This window comes from Dioscorea cayenensis, chromosome 19 (assembly GCF_009730915.1).
Source record: "Dioscorea cayenensis subsp. rotundata cultivar TDr96_F1 chromosome 19, TDr96_F1_v2_PseudoChromosome.rev07_lg8_w22 25.fasta, whole genome shotgun sequence".
Lineage (NCBI taxonomy): Eukaryota > Viridiplantae > Streptophyta > Magnoliopsida > Dioscoreales > Dioscoreaceae > Dioscorea > Dioscorea cayenensis.
Genome location: NC_052489.1, coordinates 401,859 through 426,651, shown reverse-complemented (window position 1 = coordinate 426,651; position 24,793 = coordinate 401,859). Strand labels below are relative to the sequence as shown.

Sequence of the window (24,793 nt, the reverse complement as noted above, 5' to 3'; positions counted from 1 at the left end):
TTAAATGTTCTTTTGATATTATTCAATTTCGTTTTTTTTTAAAGTGATAAACCACGCAGATTAATTCAATTTGGTTTAAATCTATGATTTACATGCTATTAAAAAGCCTTCTAAATGGAGTATTACCATAATATTTTTTTGTGCTTTGGGAAATTAGAGACATTCTACTCACTGTATACCACAATTTTGAAAAAAAGTTAGTTTATTATTACTAAGACCCTTATATACTAGATATTTTTTATTAGGTGTTCATTTTGGACAAAACTTAAGCCCAAAAACCCAAGCAAATGAAAGATGCAGTCTTGAGCTTAGTTTATTTTCTCTACATGTGCCTGACATTTTCTTATCGTTTTTTTTAATTTAAAGGGGATAAACCCATAACTTTATTACAATAAAAAAAAAAAATAAATACACAGAAAAAGATCAAACAACAAAGAGAATCTCTCTACCTAGAGGCACTCGAAACAAGAAAAAAACTGAAAAAGGATAAAAATTGGACCGGCAAAGACAACCAACTGGAATCACAGGTCTTGTCACATTTCATAATAATTAAATAAATAAATAATATATAAACATTCAAGCACTGATATGAAATGTCATATACTTCGTATACTTTCAACTAATCGCTTTTCACGGCAACGAAGCCATTTGAAAGATTAAAACCCCGAACGAGCTGACAAACAGACATATTGACCAAATATATACGCATTCTAGAGCATTTATTTATGGCAATTTACAGCATAATGCCCATACAGTGTTTAACAATACAACATAAAGCCTTGTATTGTATACAAATAGAGTATATGATGATTGATCACAAACATTCTCCAACAATGGCACCCGGCATCCTATACATTGATGCTCCGGCGATTGTTAATAAGATACAGGAATAATAATAATAATAATAGAACTTGGAGTGCTGAATGCGCAAAATGAACATTAATGAGCTTCAAGAGCAACCCCAGAGTTCTCAAACAAGTTCTTGATGTAACTTTGCCGCGCAGGATGGTCTTCTTGAGGGCGGTTATAAGCTGTCCAAACTGGTTCTCCGATGAACAGCCTCATCAACTAAGTCAAAGGGATAAGCAAAAATATCAGACAATGTCCAATGCAATGCAAACAATAAACAGCCCATGGGCAGAAAGTAAATAAAAGTATGTCTGGAAGCTTGTGTTCCGAGATCAAGTATATCTGAATCTAGTGTTTGATATCCAGGTCATTGCTGCATATGGAATCTCAGAATACTTTTTTTTTTTGGCTTAAAAGCTGGGATTTTGAATCAGGAATAGAAATCCAAACACCGACCAAGTATAGATGCAATTTTCATGGACTTGTAGATGTGTTATTCTACAATGTTTACCTTGACGTAGTTTGAAGTGTCTAGGGTGAACCTATGGTAGATACCGGCTGGCAGTACAATCATATCACCCTCCTTGATACAAATCCTTATCCACTGATCATCTTTGTCTCTGACATCAAAATATCCGCTGCCTTCCAAGCAATAGCAAATCTCTTCATCGCCATGGATGTGCTCTGTAAAGAAGTTCTTCAGCTTTTCCTCATAGTTCTGAACTTTTCCAGGACACAAATCAAGAAGATCCTGAATGCATGATAATTGTTATTAATACATGTGATTCCAAGTGATGTGCATGTTTCAGTTGAGGTGAGGGAAGGGCTATGACTTTGAGAGAGCAAACCATGTAATTATATCCTCTTTCTTCTCGAATTTTCTTGAGTTGTTCATCATTTTCATAATTTTGAGGATTCAAATGCCAGTACAGCAGCCCAATCTCTGCAAAATTAAATATTTGAATCCAACTGGTCAAGAAATCTGTTATATGGCAGTACAACCACTGCCCACAAAATCAAACAACTGAAGAATGCACAGCATTTCATGGTCCAGTTTGTTTATCAGACAAACATCTACCTGGTTATTACTAAAGGAAAGTAGAGCATTTATCATGCAAACAAATACTAGCTTCACCTTTTCAATTATTTGATAATTGTTTATAATCATGTGTTCATTGTGTGCTTGTATCCCATCACTTGATGCGGGATTGTGCTTAAATAGAGAAAAGAGTATAACGAGGTCCCTCAATCCAGGAATAAGAGTCAAATGCCCTCTGATTAGGTCAATCCACATTATTTGAACAAGGAGGTCCTATGCTAGGCTAATGCTACTTCTAATTAGCACTCGAGTTATCCATGAAATAAGGGGAAGAAATAAGCAAACATTTTTTTCTCTCTCTCTCTCTCCTTAATCCACCAATAATAACCATCACAATAGACTAGCACCACTTGAAAAAATTATTATCTCGGTTTTTTTTTTTTAGAAAAGTGAAGTACACAAGCTTCCCAGCAAAACAATTGAGCAAGTGGCAACAACTTTGAGTTCCAGAGAATATGCATTGCAGATAAAACTTTTCTCTTGGCGCACACGCCAAGGTTGTCTCAATGGCGAGGGGAAGGGGAAAAGGTCGAAAGCTTGATATTCATGGAGATTTCTCTGTTGCTGATGGTGGTTCGCGATCAGGAAGTAAGCAGAGTGATATGGAGGGGATGATTGAAAGGTGTGATGATGAGAAAGTTCATCCAGGAGTTGAGGAAAAAACCCTAGAAATGGAGAATCTGATGACTGGTGAAGCACAAACTGATATGGGGAGAATGGATCGATTGAGTATTGGATCATCGTTGAAACAGGACAATGGTAGCAAACATCTTGATGGCGTTGCTGCAGAACTGGATCGTGGAGGTGGATCAAAATCATGGGCTGCGCTTTTTGCTGATAATAGGTTGAAGGGAAAGGGAAGTGAGTTAAAGTTTATCACTCCCTCTGTGGCAAATGGGAAGAGGGTTGTGCGGTTCCATTCGAAGGAGGTTGTTAGCAAGGAGAATAGATGGAAGTCATCGCTGATAGGATGTGTGTACGGGATAAAGCCTAGAATGGAGCGGATTTCAGCTTTTGCGTTGGCACGATGGAGGAAATATGGGCTGATCTTTGTATCTAGGGTGAATTCGGAGTTGTTTCTCTTTCAATTCAATGATGAACAGGGATGTGAGCAAGTATTGGAAGGTGGGCCATTCACCTTTGATAACCATCCGTTGATTCTAAAGAAATGGCAACCGAGGTTGATATTGGACACAGCTGCTTGTGCTCTTCCTATATGGATTCAATTACCTGGTCTGCCATGGGAATTCTGGACTGTGGAAATGCTAAGCAAAATTGGGAGTGTGTGTGGTAAGCCTTTATATTGTGATAAATGCACCTTATCAAAAGTAAAGTTAGGATTTGCACGAATTCTTGTTGAAATGGAGGCTACAGGGGAGTTTCCAGAGTGTATTGAATTAGCTGATGAAAATGGTAAGGGATTCATGCAAAAGGTGGTCTATGAATGGAGGCCTTTAGTTTGTTCAAAGTGTAGAAAATTTGGACATTTACAACAAGATTGTAAGTTGGGGAAAGTGGAGAAGTTACAATGGAAAGTGAAGGATAAACCAATTTTTGAGGAGATTGATAAGAAGACTTGGAATCAAGTATATGCCGGTGTGTCAGGGGCTAATGTAGGGGATGTTTTGCAAGAGCAATCTGAAATAACAGGTGCTTCTATGGTGGTAGAATGCTCTGGGAATGGTGATGGACAAGGTATTGTGGGGGAGAAGTGGAAGGAAATTGTGAAAGGGAAAGCTATTTCAACTGAGGGTCAGCAGGGAGACTATAATGGCCATTTGAGAGTATTGCTAAAGAGTCCAAACTCATCTAGGGGAGGTAGTGAATTTCTTTCTACAAATTCTAATAAATTTCCTATGAAGGAAAGTAGTGAGTTGAATGATAATAAGGGCTGGAATTGCCTTGAAGGATATACCAAAATGTAGTAATAGCTTTGGTATCTTGGAGGAGGGAATGGATGGTGCTAATGTGGTGTCCAAGGGCCTTGGACTGAACAGTTATCTTGGAGGAGATGGCAGAAAAGGTAGGAAAGCTGGTCTGTCAAAGCTTTTAAAAAGTGATTTTGTCATGGAATATTAGAGGGTTGAATAACCCTCTTAAGCAATCAGGGCTTAAATCTGTAATTACCAAATACAAGATTGCAGTTTTGGGTGTTTTGGAGACCAGGGTTAGAAAGGAAAATATGGCTGCCATTTGGAAGAAGGTTGCACTTTCTCAGTGGAAATTGGTGACTAACTATGGTAGTAGTGATCAAGGGAGAATATGGGTACTCTATGATACCCTGAAAGTATCTCTGATTGTCCTTGAAGAACATGTTCAGTATATTCATTGTAAGTGGCAACTGAACAAGAAATTAAGGATGCATTATAGAGCATTAAAGATGACAAAAGCCCAGGACCTGATGAGTTTAATAGCTATTTTTTCAAGAAAACATGGAAAATTGTTGGTAAGGAAATATGCCTGGCTATTCAAGATTACTTTGTAAATGGTAAGATGCTGAAGCAAGTGAATTCCACATCTATAACTTTGATTCCTAAAGTTGATTGTCCTTTGTCACTGAATGAATTCAGACCTATATCCTACTGCAATGTGGTTTATAAAATGATATCAAAAATCCTGGCAGGAAGGTTGAGAAGAATGTTGGGAAATGTAGTTCAACTGAACCAGTCTGCTTTTATCCCTGGTAGGAAGATAGCTGATAATATCCTTCTAGCTCATGAATTATTAAAAGGATATCATAGGGATAAGTATGGGTGGTGTGCTATGAAAGTGGATTTGCAAAAGGCATATGATTCTGTATCTTGGGATTTTTTGGAAGAAGTGATGATGGCATTTCGATTTCCTGACCATTTCATCAAATTGGTAATGGGCGATGCCAGGTCTTGCAGTTTTTCTATTCTGGTTAATGGGCAACTAGAGGGTTTTTTCCCCGGGAGAAAAGGTTTGCGACAAGGGGATCCAATATCTCCTTTATTGTTTGTACTCTGTATGGATTATTTGTCCAGAATGTTGCAAAAGATGACAAGGGATGGGTTTTTGTTTCATAAGGATTGCAAGATGCTAAAACTGACTCATCTTTGCTTTGTTGATGATCCGATTGTCTTTTCTAATGGAGATGTGAAGTCGATTGAGATTATTAAAAAGACCATTAAACATTTTCAAGGTGTGTCTGGTCTAAAACCTAATCTGCAGAAAAGTTTGGTATTCTTTTCGGGAGTACAGCCTGATATCAAGGAGCATATAATTGAGATAATGGGGTTCAAGGAAGGAAAGTTGCCTGTAAAATACTTGGGGTTGCCTCTAGTCTCAACAAGACTTACAAAAGAGCATTGCCATGGTTTAGTAACTAGAATTGCTGCGAGAATCCTTAATTGGACTGCGAAGTCATTGTCCTATGCAGGCAGATTACAGTTGGTGAAATCTGTATTGACAAGTATGCACATTTACTAGACTTATATATTCATGTTACCAAAATCTGTAATTACTGAAGTTGAGAAGATGTGTAGATCATTTTTGTGGCATGGCATTGATAAGGGAAAGAAAGGAGGAATGGTGGCTTGGTCTATGGTATGTCAGAGCAAAGTATGTGGGGGTTTGGGAATTAAACCAATGCAGAAATGGAACCAAGCAGCTCTTATAAGGTATATATGGGAGTTAGTTAAGGAGAAAAATACTTTGTGGGCTTTGTGGGTGATAAAAATAAAGTTAAGAAGGCTCAGTTTTTGGGGAATTACAAAGCCAACTGAATGTAGTTGGAATTGGAGGAATTTGCTCAAATTAAGGAAGTTAGCTAAAGCTATGTTTGTGTGTAAGCTTGGGGATGGGAAAAAGTTTTCCTTTTGGTTTGACCCATGGTGCCATGGATATTCTTTGGTAGAATTATTTCCTGAAATCAGTTTGAAAGAGATAGGCGATCTAAAAGAAGCTGTCGTCTGTGATTTCTGGAGGAATAATTGTTGGTATATTCCCAAAAGATGGAATTCTACTATGCTAAGAGTGATGGAGTTTTTGAATGGTAACTTTACTGTCACTAATGCTAGACAAGATTTGATATCTTGGGGACTAGAAAAAAGAGGGGAGTTTACTGTTAAGAGTGCATTGAGAGGTTTGATGAAACCAGAACAACAAATGAGTTGGACAAAAATAGTTTGGTCACCAAGCAACCTACCAAGACATTCCTTTATTATATGGTTGGCTTTACATAATCGATTGATGACTAGAGAGAAGTTATTTGATTGGGGGGTTGCAAATTCAAATGTCTGTGCTTTCTGTAACTTTGTTGTTGAAAAGGTTGAGCATCTATTCTTTGAGTGTGGCATTTCTAAAGCAGTTTGGGTGAGAGTGTTAAGGGCTCTCAGGGTGTATAGGATGCCATTTTGTTGGAGAAGAGAAGTTAGCTGGTTTGCAAGGAAAACCAAAGGGAAATCTTTGTCAGCAAGGATGAGGAGGACAGCTTTAATTGCTAGTGTCTATTATATTTGGATGGCCAGGAATTGTTCTATTTTTCAGCAAAAACATGTAAATTCTGAAATGATTTTTCAGCAGGTGAGAGAAATTATGATAATGAAGTACATGGGAGAAGCTTCAAAAGATGATGGAAGTGGGGCTAATTTACTGAGAAGCTGGTACTAAATGTGTGTAGTATGTGATCTCTGGAAGTGGGAATGAATTCTATCTTGGAAGTTTTAGTTTAAAGTTGTTGGAAGGATGACTGGGTATTGGATTCAAGTGGAGGGAAAAGGAAGTGTTTGGTAGGTGCTGATAGTGGCGGGATGAAGGTTTGATTGGCGAGAAATGTATCAAGAATACATGCTCTGATTGGTGGATAGATGGGCTGCAGGGCTGGGAGGTGAGTTTAGATGGGCGTTATGGTGTTTTTGATGATGGTTTTAACTGTTTTGGAAGTGAGGTTGCCTGGTGTCATTGTAATATATGAGAAAACCTCCATCTTTGTTTTTTGTTAAAAGTTGAGCTAATAAATATTTTACTTTGGTTTGACCAAAAAAAACTTTGAGTTCCAGAACTTCATTTTCTTTTTTATCTTTTCAAGAAGCCACTTATTCTCAAATTCATCTCACCCTACTTTACACCCTCCTCGTCAATATCTTAACAATCAAAGAATTTAGATCAGAAACGTGATGACACAGGGAATTCTTTGATATAATTCCCAAAACTCCTTATCCACTTCTTGAAAAGAACAAAAAACAAAAAACTCCTAAGAGCAGAACAACCACCTTCCCCTTCCCCTTCCCCTTTCCCATTTGTGTTGTGGAAGTTGAAACCTGGACCTACTAATCCATATGGAGCACATTTAAGTTATTCCTTCTAAAATTATAAAGTAATCTAAATCTGAAAATCCCCAAAATAGTGAGACACCACCTGTCTCTACAAAAAACTTTAGTTCAATCTACCACCAAATCAACTCTAGAAAGAGTAAAATGTACTCAAGTTTCCAAGTCAATCAACATTCAGGAATAACCCAAAGAGAAGAACTTGGAAGATATTTCCTCCATAAACAATCAATTCATCTAAAGATCTTAAAAATAACTAGAAAACATAGAAATCCAACCAGTCCATGAAAAGGCTTTCCTTCCAAGTCCATCCATAGCATAAATTCCATCTAGCACCAGATTAACTCCATAACTAGCACAAAATTAGATTTTTATGCACCAAAACCAAATAAAAATCCAGAAATTTTTTTCTTCTCAAATACACTCAATAATTAAACCAATTTACAGATCAGTAAAAAATACTTACAAATAAATAATTAATCAACAATACCTTCAAGTTTACTCAAGGGTACAAACTCTTTGGGATTCCGATGGTGAGGAAGCCTCTGGTCCTCATCGCTCTCATCCATCAGCCAAGCCTGGTGACAAATCCAAAGAATAACAACTCCAAAACACTAAAATAAACACCTTTCCAAGGATCAAGAATGATCAATGACCATCAAATGCTATGCTTTTTGCTTACCTCCAGAGCCATGAAATTGGAGCTTGAGCTTATCTCTATGATCAGCCTCTGAAGAAGAACACTAGGAAGAAGGAACCTTGGCCATGTATATATAAATATATAATTTTATTTTTATTTATTTATTATTTAAATTTTTCTGGAAATAAAAAGATTTCCAGATGTTTCCTCACGACAACCTTGGCCATGTATATATATCTACATTTTGTCTTCAGGTTCAAATTATTTATTATTTTATTTCCTAAAATCAATTATCATGTGTATGGTTTATTTTTATTAAAAAAATTAATTATTTAAGTGAATAATTTGGCAATTAAGTTTAAGTAATTATTAATATTGTTAATCTTTTTTTCGTAAGTTAAATTTTTCTTTTTTGATAAAAAATGGAAAATTTTTAAGTCTAAATTTTTTTATTGTGATCAGTGTTAATTGGATTGGGTATTAATATTTTCTATCAAGATAATTTCAATCAAATAAGTGAACCATAACCTCAATCAAATCAATTAAATTATCTAGTAATTGAGTTTAGTGACCTGACTCAAAATTCAGATAAAAAAGTTTTTTTTTTTGTATAATCACAATAATTACAAAACTAAAAATAAATAAAAGTCATTTATAATAAATAAAGAAAAGTTTAGTTCTAGTAGTTCTGAAATTTATTATGTGTTTCCAATTTTATATGATATCAGAGAGAATAAATAAATTAAAAATCTGTAATATATTGATAAAATCCTAAATAAATAAAATGAAAAATAATTTATATTCTTCATCTCCTATCTTCCATTAGCTAGCTTGGATGTGTCATATGTTCGGTAAAGTAAAAACTTTATTTCCCAATCAAATAACCAAAATATCCCATCAGTTTATTTTCATACAATTTATTTATTTAAATATAATTTTACAAATGTTGTGAGATGAAAAATAATTTTATAAACAGTAAAAAATATAATGCACAGACGTACAGTATTTTATCCTTGCTCAATATTTATATAAAACCTTTTTACTATGCTTAATACTGTTCATATTTTATCACATTATTTGCGGACGTTCGAATTTATATATATATATATATATATATATTTTTTTTTTAGTAAGTGGATCTTAAAAATATTTTTTTAAAAAAATAAATATTTATCTGATTATTAATCAATTGAAAATTAGGATAAATAAATAAATATATATATATATATATATATAAATGCCATAGTTCCCCTGAGCCAATGAATCGGATTCGGGTTGCCCGCCTTCTTCGACCTCTGCGAAACCTAACGCTAGCTCCGACCTCTCGTCTCCTCTCTCGATGCTCCTCCAATGGCGATCTCCAAGACGATCCTCCCTTCTCTCGCATTCCTAAGCCCTCCTCCAAACCTTCCAACCCCCTTCCCCTCCACTCTGACCTCCCCTTCGACTTTCGCTACTCCTACTCTGAATCTGACCCCTCTATCAGACCCATCGGCTTTCGCGAGCCTCCTCGCTTCTCCCCCTTCGGTCCTGGCCGTCTCGACCGCGGATGGAACGGTGTGTCTGCGCCTGTCACCCGAGAGGTAGGCGAGATGGAGAGGGCCATGGAGGAGGAGCGGAGGAAGGCCGTTCTTGGAGACCCGCTCACTGAGGAGGAGGTTGCCGAGCTTGTGGAGAAGTATCGGCATAGCGACTGCTTCCGCCAGATCAATCTAGGTATTATTTCTTTCTTTGTTTGTTTGTTTTTTTTCCCAGTGTTTCAATGCTTTCTTCGCGAAAGCTTATGTTTAAACCGTAGAAATATTGAGAAAAGTCTTTCATTTTTTTTTTTCTACTAATTGGTGTACTCAGGATGTTGGTTCTCATATTGAAATTTGTACATTAATTTGGTAGCAATTTCACTCAATAGAAGTCTGTTTGACTGCGTATCTCTTTTCAATCTTGGGCAAATGTGGATACTTTGATTTGATTCAATGTTTTCCTTGCAAAAAGCTCTTTTTTTAAACATTAGATTCTTGAAGCACAGGGAAAGTTTGACGATCTAATTCGCATCTTCAGGAAGTTGGTTTTTTGATGAATCTTCTATTGAATTTGTTTACGAAGGTTGCAGTGTTTATCTCTCAATATACTTCTCTTTGTCTGCATGCTTCATTGCAATCTGAAGGAATGTTGATACTTTGATTTGATCAAGTCTAGTGTTTTGCTTCTTGTTAGGCAAGGATGGTGTAACCCATAACATGCTTGTTGATGTTCATAACCACTGGAAGAGATCTGAAGCTGTCAGAATTAAATGTTTGGGTGTGCCAACTCTTGACATGGATAATGTTTGCTTCCATCTAGAGGTATGGGTGTACAACCTGAAGATAGGATTTGCTTTTGATAATTTATTTCATCTATCTTATTTCTGTCTGGTAAAGATAATGGTGAACGCAGGACAAAACTGGTGGGAAGATTATCTATAGGAGTGTCAATATTATTCTTTTGTATCGTGGTCGGAACTATGATCCAAAACAAAGGCTGATAATACCTGTGATGTTGTGGAAGCCTCATGCGCCGATTTATCCAAGGCTTGTAAAAAATGTTGTCGATGGTCTGACCTTTGAGGAAACAAAAGAGCTAAGGGACAAAGGATTAAATTCTCCTGCTCTAATGAAACTTAGTAGGTTCTCCTTACTTTTGATGTGCATAAACTTTATCAACATATTTAACCTTCTGTGATCTTCATTTTCCAATAAAACTCATGGGAAAGAAAAAGAGACAAAAACTGAACTCCTATTCTTAAGTTTTGCTGCTGAAGTAACTACAAAGAACTTTGGAAGTAACCTATAAGTTCGGTTTATTTTTTAGGTTCTCACAGTTGTATTTCTATTGTGGTCTTCATTTTCCATAAAAGTCAAGGGAAAGAAAAGGTAATAAAAACTGAATTCCTATTTCTTAGGTTTTCTGCTTGAAAGGACTATAAAGAAATTTTGAAGTAATTGATGAAGTCTAGTTCACTTCTAGTTTCTCACAGTTGTTATTTTCGCCTTTTGGATCTGTGAAAATAAACATAAACGGCAATCCATGTCTCTGCATATTTCTAAAGCTGTGTTAGGAGATAATGTTGCTTGCCATATGGAGTTAGAAATATGGAATTTACAAACTGTAGAATCTCTTTTAGTGGCATGATGTATTCAATTACCGCCTCATTGGATGCCATTATGATTATGTACGTTTCTGTGTAGCCAGGAACGGCGTGTATGTAAATGTGGTGGATAGAGTCCGGGAGGCCTTCAAAACTTCTGATGTTTTGAGGCTAGACTGTACGCATGTGGGAAGAAATGACTGCAAGAAGATTGGCGTAAAGCTAAGGGTATGTTTTTACTTGGCATTTAGAACTGTTCACGTATTTAAAAAGGATCGTGGCATATACACCCTGAAAATATCACTTATTGCATGTCCTTACTATTCCATGTATACCTTTTAAAATATCTTTTTTTTTTCAGTCTATACCCTTTTACCCATCAGATGACTAAAAGAATTAAAAACTAATAAAAAAAGAGTGGAATTAGATTTTTTTTTTTTTGTGAGAAGTGTCAATTGGTTGGTCGAGTTTAGGTTTTTACGTTGAATGAATTTAATCAAACTTGTATATGCTCAGCACTAATGTTGTTTGTTTAATAAATTGGACCAGTAGTAGTATTTGGTAGCAATAAAGTAGTAATAATATTAGTAATAGGAGGGCTAGTATAATAACAATAATAGTATTAATAGTACGAACCATCAGGGTTTGGACAAATGATAGAGGTTTGGGTCACTTAAGCAAATGGTTTGAGGTTGAATCTTTGTGTATGCAAACAAAACCTCCATTAGAAGTGGGTTTATATATATATATATATATATAAAAAAGGCTCCTGATCACTCCTACAATTAACAATGACTAAAATAATAATAATAATAATAATAATAATAATAATAGTAGTAGTAGTTGTAGTCCTATAACAATAGTAATGTTACATTGTAGTATTAGTAGTATACTAATAGTAGCATTACTTGGTAGTTGTATTTTATAAATAATAGTAGTAATAGAAGCAGTAGTAACAGTAGTAGTACTCTAATAATATAGTTCTAGTAGTATTGTAATACGGTAAAACTAAGTAATAACAGTAGTAGTGCAGTAATAATTATAGTAGTAGTCATAGCTGTTGTACTATAGTACCGCTACTCTTATTAGATTAGTGCTACTAATTGCTGATGTTACTGTAGTATTGTATCTATTACCATTAGTATTCCTATTCGTAAAGGTGCCATTATTATCACTGTTATTACTACTGACTACTACGATTTTTATAGTGATATCAGTAGTAAAGTCAGAGTAGCAGTTGTGCTATACTGCTAATTGCTGCTGCTATAGTACTGTACTATTACAAATACGAATATTATGCTACTATTTTATTACAATACTACTATACACCATGATTATTACTATGGTGCGCCACTGTTACTACATCATTTGTGTTACTCTAACAATACTCTCGGACTTTACGCCAGTACCACTGTTTTGCTACTAAACCACTACTTATGCTACTGCTATAAATCAGCTTCTTCAAGTATCCAATCCACTAATTCCTTGATTAATATTTGCATGATTTGGTTTTTACAAACATATGTTGTCTAATGATTAACAGAGTACCTTATGGCCAATTTTTAATAAAATTTGCAGGATTTGGTTCCCTGCGTTCCTCTCTTATTCAAAGGAGAACAGATAGTAATTTGGAGAGGAGGAAGGAACAAGCCTGGTTTTCAGCAGAATTCATGATGGTGTTTCTTCTCTATGAGATATACCAGGCTATATACACATTTTTTATTCTGCTAGGCAAGTTATGAGCATAAATCCTTCATCCAGGATTTTGTTTGAGGTTTTACAGAATCAGAAAATGGTGAAATTTTGCTTAATGGTAAAGCTTGTTGGTCTGCGTTCTATACACTATTTTTCTCGGGGCATGGGGGCAGGAGATTTAGATTGCTGGCTTTATTCTGATTGTGTTATCAAATGAGAATTGGCCTACTTTGTATGCATACAGAAATAAAGCTCTCACACTCATGCTGCCCTTGCGATTTTTGTACGCTCTGATCATGTTCTTATTTTTGGCACGCATCAATAATGCTGGGATGCTCTTCACATTATAAAATGAATTGAATTATGTATTTACATTATGACATGTAGTGGTTTCTTGTCAACATATTATTTATGGCATTTCATTAGAATCCTTGTTGCTGGATGGTTTTTCTGTTTACTCTGCAATGTTTCCGTTTTTATTAAAAAAAAAAAATTATAATTCAGTCATGTTCTGTTTTTGTTTTGATAGAGAAAAGTTGCAGCAGCATACTGAGTCATTTAAGGATCAATAGTTTTGTTTTGTTTTGTTTTTTTATTTATTTTATGAGTTAAACAAGTAATTTACTAATTTGTAGCTTTTTCAGGGGAGTAACAAGTGAAAAGCCGACTTCCCTGAGACCAGCACAGAAACATTGATCTCAGTTACAATTCCTGATCCTTGTTAAATGAAGTAAAATTCTCCAAATCCTGGATGAAAAAGAAGCATGTGGCACAGAACACACTGAACTTCAACTTCAAGGAAAAAATAGTAATGCAGCTGAGAATAAGGAAGCAATAGGTTTTAGTTGATTTGTTATCCCTGAACTTTTTCTACTCTGGTTTTTCCTTCAATAAATTCAGCTTCTTGCTCTTTTATCCAAAAACCAATTTATCATCAAACCATCCAGGACATTATTAATCATCATGAGCATTGAACCACGCATGCTGCCTAAAAAAAAAAAACACTCATCTGCTGAACGCAGCCTTCTTCCCATGTAGCAAACTCTTATTATCCGAACTAAGCGCAAATCAGATTACCTGGTTGAAAGTATGGTAAGGAACAAGACCAACCTGGCTCTTATTCCACCATAAACAAAAGATCCAACTAATCTTCATTAACTTAATTATGTGCTCACCATTAAAATTTACAAGAAAAGAGTTCAGGGAATAAAGCAAAACAACAGTCTTCTACAAAAGCCGGTGGCAAGCAAATAGCTTAGGTCCCATTGATCATGTGATCCGCCCTATGCATATTTTTCCATATATGCCTGCATAGAAAAAGAAAACATGGCAGTTACAACAACATACAAAAGATCAATAAGATTTGGAATTCTCTTTCTGTGGGCACATATCAAAAAAAAAAAAAAAATGGTGTATGCAATCACCTGTACAAGTTTGTTAAGTTTTGCTTTTGAATGTGATAAATAATGTTCAATCTTCTCTGGTGTCTGAGGAACCGTCCCACTTTGCATAACAACAGTGACCTTGTCAACAACTTTCTTGACTATTGTTTTATGAACTTCTTTGCTCAGTAATCCTTCCTTCCAATGCGGCTTTAAAATATCCTTTACAAACTCCACAAGAGCACATTTGAACATACGTATCCCTTTCGCATCTTTGTTCTTCTTGCTCTCCCCATCAGTTTTGATCTCCAGGTCTGCATCCTCAGATCGTGCTGCTTGTTCTTTCTTAGTTTGATCAGTTTCTGCCTCATTAACTTCCTTGAGCTCATTATCAGCAATCACTTCGGCTTGTTCTTCTTCATCGGTGAATGCTAACTTAGTCATGCCCTTTGATGCTTGTGAATTCTCAAGTTTCAGATCTTTTTGTCCAACAGGATTTGCTGAAAACCCAGGTGGCAAGTCACTGGTATCTGGTATAATAGGTTCTGCACTATCAGATGCAGGATCTTGATGCTGCTGCACCACTTCTCCTTGACCAGGCTGAATGGAAATAGTTGGTGGTATTGCTGCTGGGACAACAGGTCTCGCAGAACCGGGGTTTAGGAATGGATGTGATGGTGCAGAGCCACCAACAGGGAGAGGGTTCAGTGTGGCATAGAGTTGTGGAAGGTTCTGGGCACTTCCAAAGAACTGTGCCAAAGATGCGGAAAGGTTTGATATCTGCACAGCCTGCTCACTGGTCACTACCTTTCGAGTGGTCGTATCGGAACTTAATTCTGAAGGTTTAGCTGGAATATCAATTTTTTGCGTCAATCCATCTCCAGCTGTCTGTGTAGGCTGATGCGAATTTGCACTTTGCTGCAAGTTTATTTGATGACTTTGCTCATTTGGCTTGAGGCTTCTTGTGTCCAGAGGAGGTTGAAGGGCTGCATGCTGCTTCTGCCCATTTGAACCAAGAGAAGACAAAGCCTGTTGGATCTGCAGATCTTGAGATAGGGGAAGACTCAGCTGGCTTTGACTGCCAAAATCATGATTTTGCTGGCCCTGCCCACTATAAATCGGTGCTAAACTAGTCTGACTTCGCACAATTAGATTTCCGGGAACTTGTTGTTGGGGAATATGAGATGGTAGAGGAATGCTCTGTTGAATCTGCCCATTGAGATTCACATTTAGTTGGTTGTGCCCAGCATAAGGTGTGGGAAGTCTCTGCTGATTCTGTCCAATGAGGTTGTAGTTTTGCTGAATCTGTCCATTTTGAAGTACCTGAACATTCTGTTGGCCCTGCACCCCTAACATTGGACTCTGAAATCTTTGTCCAATAAGAGGTGAAGGAAGAACCACCAGACTTTGCGAACCAATATTAAAGTTCTGAGGAGTTGAAGGACCTTGAAGGCCTACTAACTGATTCAGAGGCAGTGGGAAAGTCGCTTGCTGATGCATCTGCCCACTAGAAGCAAATGAAGAAACAGCCTGCTGAAGCTGCACATTTGGACCAAAGTTCTGACGATGCAGAGGAGGAACAATAGCATGATGAATATTATTTTGACCTAAGGCATCACCAGGAAAAGGATTGACACCACTTCCTCCAACCTTCATTGTAGAGGACTGCTGAACGGATGTACTGTCAGGCATCGACTTTGTAGACACTGCCACAGCCTGTTGATGCTGCTCAGAAGTTATTGGTGTTCCATTGCGAATTTGGGAAGGTACAGATCTTTGAGGGGCTTCCTGGGACAAGTTTTCATATTTGCTTTCCACAGGGTTCGTGTATTTTGGAAGATGAGGATCTTGTCTCAAGACTTCTCTTCCTAGAAATTCCACACTAGCCCCTTTTGTAGCACTAGCAACATTACTAATCCGCTGGGAAGAATTGTTTAAATAGGTACTAGACGGCCTATCACCTAAATTTGGTACACTAAGTACTATAACATCTTCTCCCAACCTATTACCACCACGCAGCCTCTCCTTTGACCCAACATGTGTAACATCCTGATGAGAAAACCTGCTAACATCACCATGTTGGCCATGACCTTCAGCAAAGAACTGACCAGGAGCATTGTCATCAGCCTTGTGAGGTTCAATCCTTCGCTGGAAGGAAGCATCTGCATCCCTTCTACCATGCATCTTCTCTTTGGCCTCACCATCTGCATTCAATCCACCTTGAGAAGATTCATGGTGAATTAATCTACATATCGATCCTCTCTGAGAATGCTCAGAGGATCTGTTGTTCCTATGCAGTTCAGACTTCTTCCGGTCATCATCATACTGATTTCCATTTCGATTGGACTGCTTATAATGTGAATAATCCCTCTCTGCTTGTAGACTGGTCACATTATCCTTGACATCAAAACCTGAGGATCTTCCTCTCCCAAATTTACTGTCTCCCTTCTCGGATGTACCTCTAGAAAAGTATTTATCATACTGCCTGCGAGTATCATCATGAAGGTTACCATCAGCCTTTTCCAATGTACTTCTGGAAGAATGTTTATTATACGGTTTGCGAGCATCATCATGAAGGTTACTGTCTCCCTTTTCCAATATACCTCTGGAAAAATGTTTTTCATACTGCCTGCGAGCATCATCACGAAGGTTACTGTCGCCTTTTTCCAATGTACCTCTGGAAGAATGTTTTTCATACTGCCTGCGAGCATCATCACGAACATTACTGTCACCCTTTTCCAACGTAACTCTGGAAGGATGTTTTTCATACTGCCTGCGAGCATCATCATGAAGGAACCTGCATTGACTGCCTCTCCTGCATCGACCTGCTGTAAAATCTCTACATGGTTCTGCTCCCCTTGAAACCATTCTCTCTTTACCTATCCGCTTCTCAGATCCTCGCCTTGACCTATGAGAAGGGCTGCGGCTGCCACTGCAGCTCCAGCTCCTGCTCCTGCTTCGACTTTGGCTCCAGCTGCGGCTCCAGCTCCTGCTTTTGCTTCTGCCCCTGCTGTTGCTCCTGCTCCTGTTGTAATTATACATGTTTAAGGCAGAACACCGCATAACATTTCATACATTTATTCTGATGGAAAAAGCATAGTGCAAACATTGCTTTTCTTGGGTTTCATAAGGTCAATACATAGTTTGAGATAAAAACATTTAGCTAACAGAAAAGGTAATTGATAGTTCATAAGAGAACTGCTAAATGTTGTGTACCTGTATGACCTATTCCTGCCATTCCTTGGTGAATTGCTCCGACTACGGCGCCTTTGCATATGAACACCGGGAGACATGTTTCTTCTGTTACTCTGCTCAGGAGCTGTACCACGACCTTCTGTCTCTATGTCACCACCATCTTTCACTTTAATTTGACTTTCAGATATCAGTTCCTGACATGACTTCTTACAGTCATCTTCAGGGTCAATTTCCATATCAGAGTGCTTATTATACTCGGACATTTTAGAAGAATCATCAAATGTTCTAATACTGCCATCATCAGCATACTCTGTCAACTGTTCTACTTCTGAACTTTCACTAATTTGCACAGTGATGTTGCCTTCGATATCAGTATGCATGGAAATTTGATTAGTATCACACTTTGAAGCATTCAAATCTAAGTTTGTCTCTTGATGCTTCAAAGAAACGTCTGACATTTGAGACAAAAGGTTCTCTTGTCCAATCTTCGATGGAACATCTCCATCAGGAGTTGTCTCTACATCCCATTTTGAAACTCGTTTCCGGAGATTCTCCGTCATCGTGTTGCCGATACACAAGGTTTATTTGATTTTCACTGTCTCACTCTCCCAAGCTTGATACAGTTCGCATGATCAACCATCCTTTGCCATCAAAAAACTGATAAGGTTAGGTGTAGAGACCTGCAGGCACCAGATTGCATTAGCAGATATTCAGACACCCTAGCATCATATTTACTACTCTACAAACAGAAGCTGCACTACAAATATGAGCCAATCGCAGTTTTTGACTAACATGAAACAAAAGGATGATAAATAAAATATAATTTAACATTAAACATTCATCTATGACCAAAACAACAATATCACAAGTATCACAAGGCCAAGATACAAACTTAGATAAAGATAGAAAACATATGGTGCATTAAATATGAAAATCACTCATGAAGTGAGATCTTTAAATGTATATTTGATTGGAAATTAGTGAAGGGTTTTGATGGAAGTGAACTTTGTTTGCCATATAGATCCAGGAACAAGAAATGTACCTAAAATCTTCATCTCACCAACTACCTTCTTATGCACCAGTACATAAGTTTACTAAAATTTGCATTTAGTTTAGAAACCAAAGTACCATATCAAACCAGAAAGCCGATTCTACTGGTCACCCATTAGCTTAAAAAGGGATTAGAGAAAAATGCAGGACACTTCACCGCCAAAAGACAATCTAACCCATATTCCTCTGTTTATACCCTAAACAAACACAGACTCATATGCATGTTGTCTAGCTTATTTGAATTATCAAAGTAGCCTGTTCAGCTGACAAACTAGGATTTGTTTGCAAAATTTGATGCATGAGATGCTACTTTTATGAGGAACAATAATTAGAACATAATAAATACAACAACTATAGTTTTGTTTCCAGGTACTCATAAATATATCACAGGGACTGATATTTAAGTATTTACATGCTTATGGAATGCATTGTACTTGACCACCATAAGTCATAATCAAGAAATAAATTAATGTGGTAAAGGATAATGTAAGTTAGAGAGCCAATCTAGTCCTTGGTTGCAATATCTTTCATGGTATGTGAAATACAGCATAGCTCAAGGAAAAGTTCATCTTCCTTAAAATAGTTAATGAATAGCTGAATTTGGCATCATAACACCCAAGGTTTTTTTAGAGCATTCAACAGCTGCATTAGAAGAGTTCAAAGATCCACCCAAACGAAGGGGTGATCGAGAGAAGGAAGTTAAAATAATCTTGATCTACAATGTTGTCAAGTTCAATCATTAAACGAAAAAGTTCAAGATCTGGAGTTTAATGAGTATAAGATGTACTTGATATCTTATTAGACAAATTTTATGGCTCTCCACTAGCTTTACAAGAAAATCTCATTGCAATAAAATTTAGGATGCAGAAAGAACCATCCCTTATTCTTACTGTACCTTCATTGTATGACAAACTTTTCAGCACAACAAACACTCAGAATGGAAAACATCACACAATACATTCTGACCCAGCACATGATGCAATATTCTGAATGAAAGTAAATCATAAAGACAAAAAAATCAAAGCACATTTATTATCAATCATCCAAAAATAGGGATGTCTTTATCACAAACTTCCAAGTTTTTACAAAAGAAACAATACAACATAAATAACAAAATAGACCTAAAAAAGGAAACTCTAGCTCATACAACATGCCATTCTAAGGCGCAGGTTGCTCAGCAGTTGAATGAATAGCAACCAATGTACATCTGGTTCATGCACGAAACAAGACACCAGCAAGCCATTCTTATTAACAAATCAAAAATTTTCAAGATACTACAGATTTGTTGCAACATTCAGATGCCTCAACTTCGCTGAACATGATAGATTGCATACAAAATATGAAAGCATAGGCGTTAATGTCGAAATTCTGAGTGAATAAATCCCTACTTCATAATTACAGTTAGTCCTGTTATCCTACAACTCTATGGCCTCATGGAATCTTCTTAAGAAACTGGCAAAAATTTTGAAAAAGCCAACCAACAACCTGCAAAAGCCAATGTATCTGGATTGCCTCCATTCCTTGCATCAGATATAGCCTTTACAGCACATTAAATGTTTGGCATCAAGAGGGCTGAAATTGCACAAGCAGCTTTATGCTTCTTAGTTGCTCCTTTTCAGTAGCATGCCAATTGCTTTTGCAGGGATTTCGAGCAATATTTTTATTTGACATTTCTATATAGTTTTAAAAGATGTCCTTTAAATCCAAATGCAATGCCCTCTGCTAGTGAACTCTACTCAATCCAACCAATCCTGCATGGTAGAAAGACAGCTCCATCAGCTCAATGAACCCTAATAAAATCAAATCTTTGTACACTGCTTTTGTTGCTACCATTAAAATTCTTTATTCTGAGTAGATGCTCAGGGTATCAGGCAACGACTTATGTTTAGTTTCCCTAAGTAAGAACACAATGAATGAGCACAAAGGATTGACAGATGTACAACAGCTCATGTAGTAAGTACAAGAAGCACTTTAGATGTATCCATAATTTTCACCATAATATGATCAATTTTCGTTGGATATGATGGCCCAGGATGGCAGGATGGGTTTGATCATATATGATGTACAAAGAAGTGGAATAAGAAGTATTGCATTTCTAACCTTCAAATTAGTTGGATGGTTATTAGCATACAAACAAAAGTGATATCCCCCCCTTTTTTAACAGCAATATACTTTATGGGGCAGAACTAATGTAACAAGTTATTGACCTACAAGAAGTATTTTATGTGTAACCTTAACTTAGATGCCACTTAGCATGCAATTGAATGTGATAATTTTCCCTCTTTGGTAAGGATAGACCTAATATGCTTTCTGAGGCACAACATAAACTTAATAGCAGGTTATTAACCTATTAAATGCATAATTAATAAGCTCAGGAGGTGAGTGCATTTCTACAAGTTAGGATCTCATAAAAGATGGAGGAGCGAAAATTCACAAATATAACAAAAACCATTCATTTGAAATTCCTGGTGCTTTAATAGGAAATCTGTAGTCAGAGGAACATTCATACAAAGGGTTCAACCTAATATAGAATGGATCAGGTTCTGAAGGAAGCAAATTGACATATAATATTGGTAACAAATAAAGAAATCAAAAGCAGACCTTTTACCAACATGCAAGACATGCAAGAACAAAAAAATATGTGTGTGTGATCTAACAATCAGAAACACACAGTATATTAACTGACTTTATGATATTTTAAAAAAAAAAACTCAATTCCAAAACAAGGAAAACAACTCATGATTAGCAAAACCCAGTAAGTTATTTGAAGTTTTATTTCACCGCCAATGGGAACATGTTGAAAAGTTTTCATCCCAGGAGACAAATGAACATGTTGAAAAGAAGTTAAAACAACATATTCACAAGACATACAGAGAGTAAAAGGTGGTCAGAATAAAAATTTTTTCTTTATTTATGAAACTAATTTTTTAGGGAACAATATGCTAAATTTTCATTGATGTGAAATCTAGATATTAAAAGGTCAACTTCAGGTGACTTCAGTACACTGACAAGGAATCCACAAAAAAGTGACGAGGAATAGGTATACACAGTTTTGTTGCCACATTATGCCATTTCTTTTTGTGATAACTTGGGCATGGAAGTGCTGCAACTGTTATCATAAAATTCAAGATGTGAGAACTTCAATAATTTCTTGGAGAACAGAGACCATGGTACCTCTAAAAATTTGACGATTAATTAGAAACAACAAAATAAATGCTTCAAAAGATGTATAAACTACTTTAGATACTCTTTAGGTCTCCACCCTACTTTGTTAATTAGTTTGATGACAAGATACTCTTTAGGTCCCCACTGCACATCGTTAATTTGTTTGATGACAAGATAGCGAATACACAAAACAAGTGATGAACAATTTCCATGCCTTTCACAGTAAAGGTTGATTACCTCATATGGTAAAGGAAAGTATGTGAGGCAATTTCCACTTAGATGACCCAACAAAATTACTTACTTTTTGAGGTATTCCATTCACAAATGAATCATAGAAGAGCCGGCCACAATTTTTCATCCTAATGACAACGTGTAACAAAGGCAAATATGGATGCATGTGATCGTCAAGAAAAGGATGGAAAAGAGATTAGTAGTTTTCTCTTGACTCCAGATAAACCATCAGTAAAGGAATTTTTATCTATACCCTCATAACAATACAAATTTTTTACCCCCTCCCTAGTATTTCTTCCCCTCTCAAACACCATCCATGCATTTGTTTGTATTAATTAGGGTCCTTTTTTATTTTCTGCTATAGAGAGTTAAACAATATGAGGTTTCAATGGACTAAATTATCAAATCAACATCAAAGAGTTCTAATCTCTTTAAGCTTTAATAATGATGGGGTTGTATCACTTTCAAGTTTCAACAATTACTCATGTTAGTGCTACTTTGATTTATTGATATTAGTCAAACCAAGATCCATATAAATTGATAGAAAAGATTGTAAATTTTAAATACTATCTAATGATTCTCACCAAATTCATAAAACATACAATCTGACAGAGAACAAGTACTAATTTCAGCTTAATATTAGTGCAGAACAGTGGTTCCATTAATGCCATACTGCCATTATTTAAAACTAAAACCCTCTTTTCACTACAATCGGAAGAAAGGCTATCAGGCTATGTGAGCACTAACTAGCTCTCTACTCCTGTTCTTTGCCTTTTGAGAATCAAATCTAAATCATCTTCCATGAGAAGCAAACAAAGAACCTAATCAAACAACACCAATCCCATCTCCGCCTCAAATAGAGCCTCTAATTGACTACACCTCCAGCATTCCAGATCTCAAAGAGAACTATTTCTCCAAATTAACAAGCCAGCTCACCATTTCGAGATTTCCAAATATATAAAAAAAATTAACCAAAAAGACAAAACTCATGTGCAAGAACTCGATTCTTAAAACAACTTAGAACAACAATAATAGAAATCAAACAACAGCACAGTCATACAAAAACATCCAGTCTTCATGAGAAAAAAGGACCAACCTTGAATTAATCCACATCCAAATAAACCACCACCTCCACCCGAAAACAAGTGAAACCTAAGAGAACAAAAAGAAAAGGAAAAAAAAAGCGAGAAAAACCTGGAATGAGAAACCCTAATCGAGCGAGTGCAAACAAACCAAAATCAAGCCCAAAATCTGAAGATATAAACAAAGCTAAAGAAAAGCAAGCAATCTAGCAAGCCTTTTTGTACCTGAGTGAGGAGCTCGCGGGGTCAGAAACCCTAGAAATCGCTGAAAGGGGAAGCCATGGAAGTGGAGGAGGAGGAGGAGAAGGCGAAGATATACAAAGAATCAAAAGGCAAGCAAAAGCAGTGCACTCGTGTGATGAACTTGGATAGATTTGGGTATTTATATCTAATACATTGACGGATAGGATTTTATGGGCTGGCCCAAAACAATGCCCAAATTAAAATAGATTTGTGGATCTCATCTGGGCCCAAAAACTTAGAAACATATATATATATATATTGAAATTTGAATTTTTCGTGACTTTTGATTTAATTATCAATAATAATAATCAAATAGTTAATTTTTATTAATAATTCAAAATAATAATTGTTACATACATTTTCCATCTAAATTTATAGTTGTCTACTGTTTTGAAAGATTGATCATTACAAATTTTGAACTTATTTTATTGTGATTGATGGAGCAATAAAATAACTATCAACAAACACTACTATAAATTAGAAATTATAATTTTTTATCAGTTTTATAAATTATTTTTTTTAGAAAAAACTATTCGTACATGTATTAAAGGCGTTATGTGCAACAATTGGAGGAATTTTGCAATGCAATAACTACAATTCGTGCCAACTCATCAGAATTAAATATTATTCAATTATCATTTATTTATACTAATTATGTAATTATTGAATTTGACCAAAATATTCAAACCTAATAATTATTGGTAATTATATGGAAACGTAATCAATGACTTGACAAAAATATCCCAAGTATGAGGGCAATACTGTAAAACACTTTCTTTTATATAAAATGTTACATACCTAGTGTATGTATATACTTGTGTGTCTAAGGGTAAAATTGGAAAATTAGAGAAAGATACAAATTAGGAAGGTTAAACAAACTATGCCACGTTATGACTGGCTTCTCTGGCGAAGTTGCCTTTTTTCTTAGTTGTTCGTATTTTCACTTAGAGAAATAAAAGAGTCAAATATTCCTTTCAAAGAGTGAAGAAGCCCCAAATTTGAAAGGTCTACAGATTTTCAATCGTTAGCCTCATAGAGCAAAGGTACTTTTTTTTTTTTTACTTATTTAGCAATTCTTTTCTTTTATATAATTAAAATTTTCATTAAAAGGATCTTCTAACAATTGAACACAAAAAAATAAAGAGATTCTTTGAGGTTTGAATTTTTTGAATCCTGGGTTAGAAAAGCTTGGATTGTACTATTCATGATATATTATTGTTGTATTTTAATACTTCTTTTTACATCACTGTTGAAAGGATTAAATCTGCTATGTGGTTTTCCCCTTTTTTTTTTTTTGGAGATTTGTGCATAAATTTCATGATAAATGATGAGACTTGATTGATTGTTCTTGATCAATTGATTGTTTGTTTCTTTGACTAATAGATTAATTTATTTTATCATTTATATCTAGTTTAAAAGAGCAACCTAATTGTAAGAATTGCATCTTTAATTTTACCCATTCCAACAAATTAATGAATCAAAAATATATATTTCTAAATTATTTTTGTAATATGAATGTTAGTAAATAAAATGTAGTTATTCATATAAAAAAAATTTCCATATGTGGAGACAAAAATTATTTTATTTTTAGCAAAGGATTAAAGTTTCTTTAATTTGGTATTTAAATAATAATTTTGGATTTGGTTTCTCCATTTAGTATAAACAATCTAAAAATTGTTACTCTTAAATTAAGAAAATCATTTTAACAAAATATTCTACTATTAACCTAAACACCAATTTATATAAA

General features: G+C 35.7%; 3 protein-coding genes across 7 annotated transcripts; 1 reads left to right on the top strand and 2 right to left on the bottom strand.

The window, feature by feature from the left end:
- Window positions 1-689: 689 nt before the first annotated feature.
- LOC120250041 (1,2-dihydroxy-3-keto-5-methylthiopentene dioxygenase 1) lies at window positions 690-8,064 on the bottom strand. Of its 2 annotated transcripts, none has more exons than XM_039258786.1 (5): window positions 7,922-8,064; window positions 7,730-7,817; window positions 1,683-1,792; window positions 1,361-1,600; window positions 690-1,068 (listed from the first exon to the last, which is right to left on the bottom strand). In XM_039258786.1, the coding sequence occupies exons 1-5, from the start codon at window positions 7,931-7,933 to the stop codon at window positions 940-942; spliced, it is 579 nt and encodes a 192-aa protein (XP_039114720.1). In that variant the 5' UTR covers window positions 7,934-8,064; the 3' UTR covers window positions 690-939. The 2 variants fall into 2 exon arrangements, with proteins under 2 accessions (XP_039114720.1, XP_039114721.1); XM_039258787.1 differs by having other exon boundaries at window positions 1,698-1,792.
- A 1,074-nt stretch (window positions 8,065-9,138) lies between these two features.
- LOC120250524 (CRS2-associated factor 2, mitochondrial) lies at window positions 9,139-13,126 on the top strand. Its single transcript, XM_039259343.1, has 5 exons — window positions 9,139-9,595; window positions 10,094-10,221; window positions 10,313-10,538; window positions 11,104-11,231; window positions 12,582-13,126. Exons 1-5 carry the CDS (start codon window positions 9,139-9,141, stop codon window positions 12,675-12,677), a joined length of 1,035 nt encoding a protein of 344 aa, XP_039115277.1. The 3' UTR covers window positions 12,678-13,126.
- Window positions 13,127-13,827: 701 nt separating this feature from the next.
- Window positions 13,828-23,151, bottom strand: LOC120249797 (zinc finger CCCH domain-containing protein 55-like). 4 transcript variants are annotated; one of them, XM_039258449.1, is made up of 6 exons: window positions 23,029-23,151; window positions 22,818-22,873; window positions 19,811-20,076; window positions 17,297-17,955; window positions 14,123-17,105; window positions 13,828-14,005 (listed from the first exon to the last, which is right to left on the bottom strand). In XM_039258449.1, the coding sequence occupies exons 4-6, from the start codon at window positions 17,833-17,835 to the stop codon at window positions 13,982-13,984; spliced, it is 3,546 nt and encodes a 1,181-aa protein (XP_039114383.1). In that variant the 5' UTR covers window positions 17,836-17,955; window positions 19,811-20,076; window positions 22,818-22,873; window positions 23,029-23,151; the 3' UTR covers window positions 13,828-13,981. The 4 variants fall into 4 exon arrangements, with proteins under 4 accessions (XP_039114383.1, XP_039114384.1, XP_039114385.1 ...); XM_039258450.1 differs by lacking the exon at window positions 19,811-20,076; XM_039258451.1 differs by lacking the exon at window positions 22,818-22,873.
- Window positions 23,152-24,793: the final 1,642 nt, after the last annotated feature.

Bases quoted from the DNA above. Each gene is read 5' to 3' on its own strand.
- LOC120250041 (XM_039258786.1), bottom strand. The intron at 1,601-1,682 runs GTCATAGCCCTT...TCATGCATTCAG, and splicing joins ACATGGTTTGCTCTCTCAAA to GATCTTCTTGATTTGTGTCC. The intron at 1,069-1,360 runs GTAAACATTGTA...CCTTTGACTTAG, and splicing joins ACACTTCAAACTACGTCAAG to TTGATGAGGCTGTTCATCGG.
- LOC120250524 (XM_039259343.1), top strand. From the start codon at position 9,139: ATGAATCGGATTCGGGTTGCCCGCCTTCTTCGACCTCTGCGAAACCTA. The intron at 10,222-10,312 runs GTATGGGTGTAC...TGGTGAACGCAG, and splicing joins ATGTTTGCTTCCATCTAGAG to GACAAAACTGGTGGGAAGAT. The intron at 10,539-11,103 runs GTAGGTTCTCCT...GTTTCTGTGTAG, and splicing joins TCCTGCTCTAATGAAACTTA to CCAGGAACGGCGTGTATGTA.
- LOC120249797 (XM_039258449.1), bottom strand. From the start codon at position 17,835: ATGACGGAGAATCTCCGGAAACGAGTTTCAAAATGGGATGTAGAGACA. The intron at 17,106-17,296 runs GTACACAACATT...TAATTACAACAG, and splicing joins GGCAGGAATAGGTCATACAG to GAGCAGGAGCAACAGCAGGG. The intron at 14,006-14,122 runs GTGATTGCATAC...TTTTCTATGCAG, and splicing joins AACTTAACAAACTTGTACAG to GCATATATGGAAAAATATGC.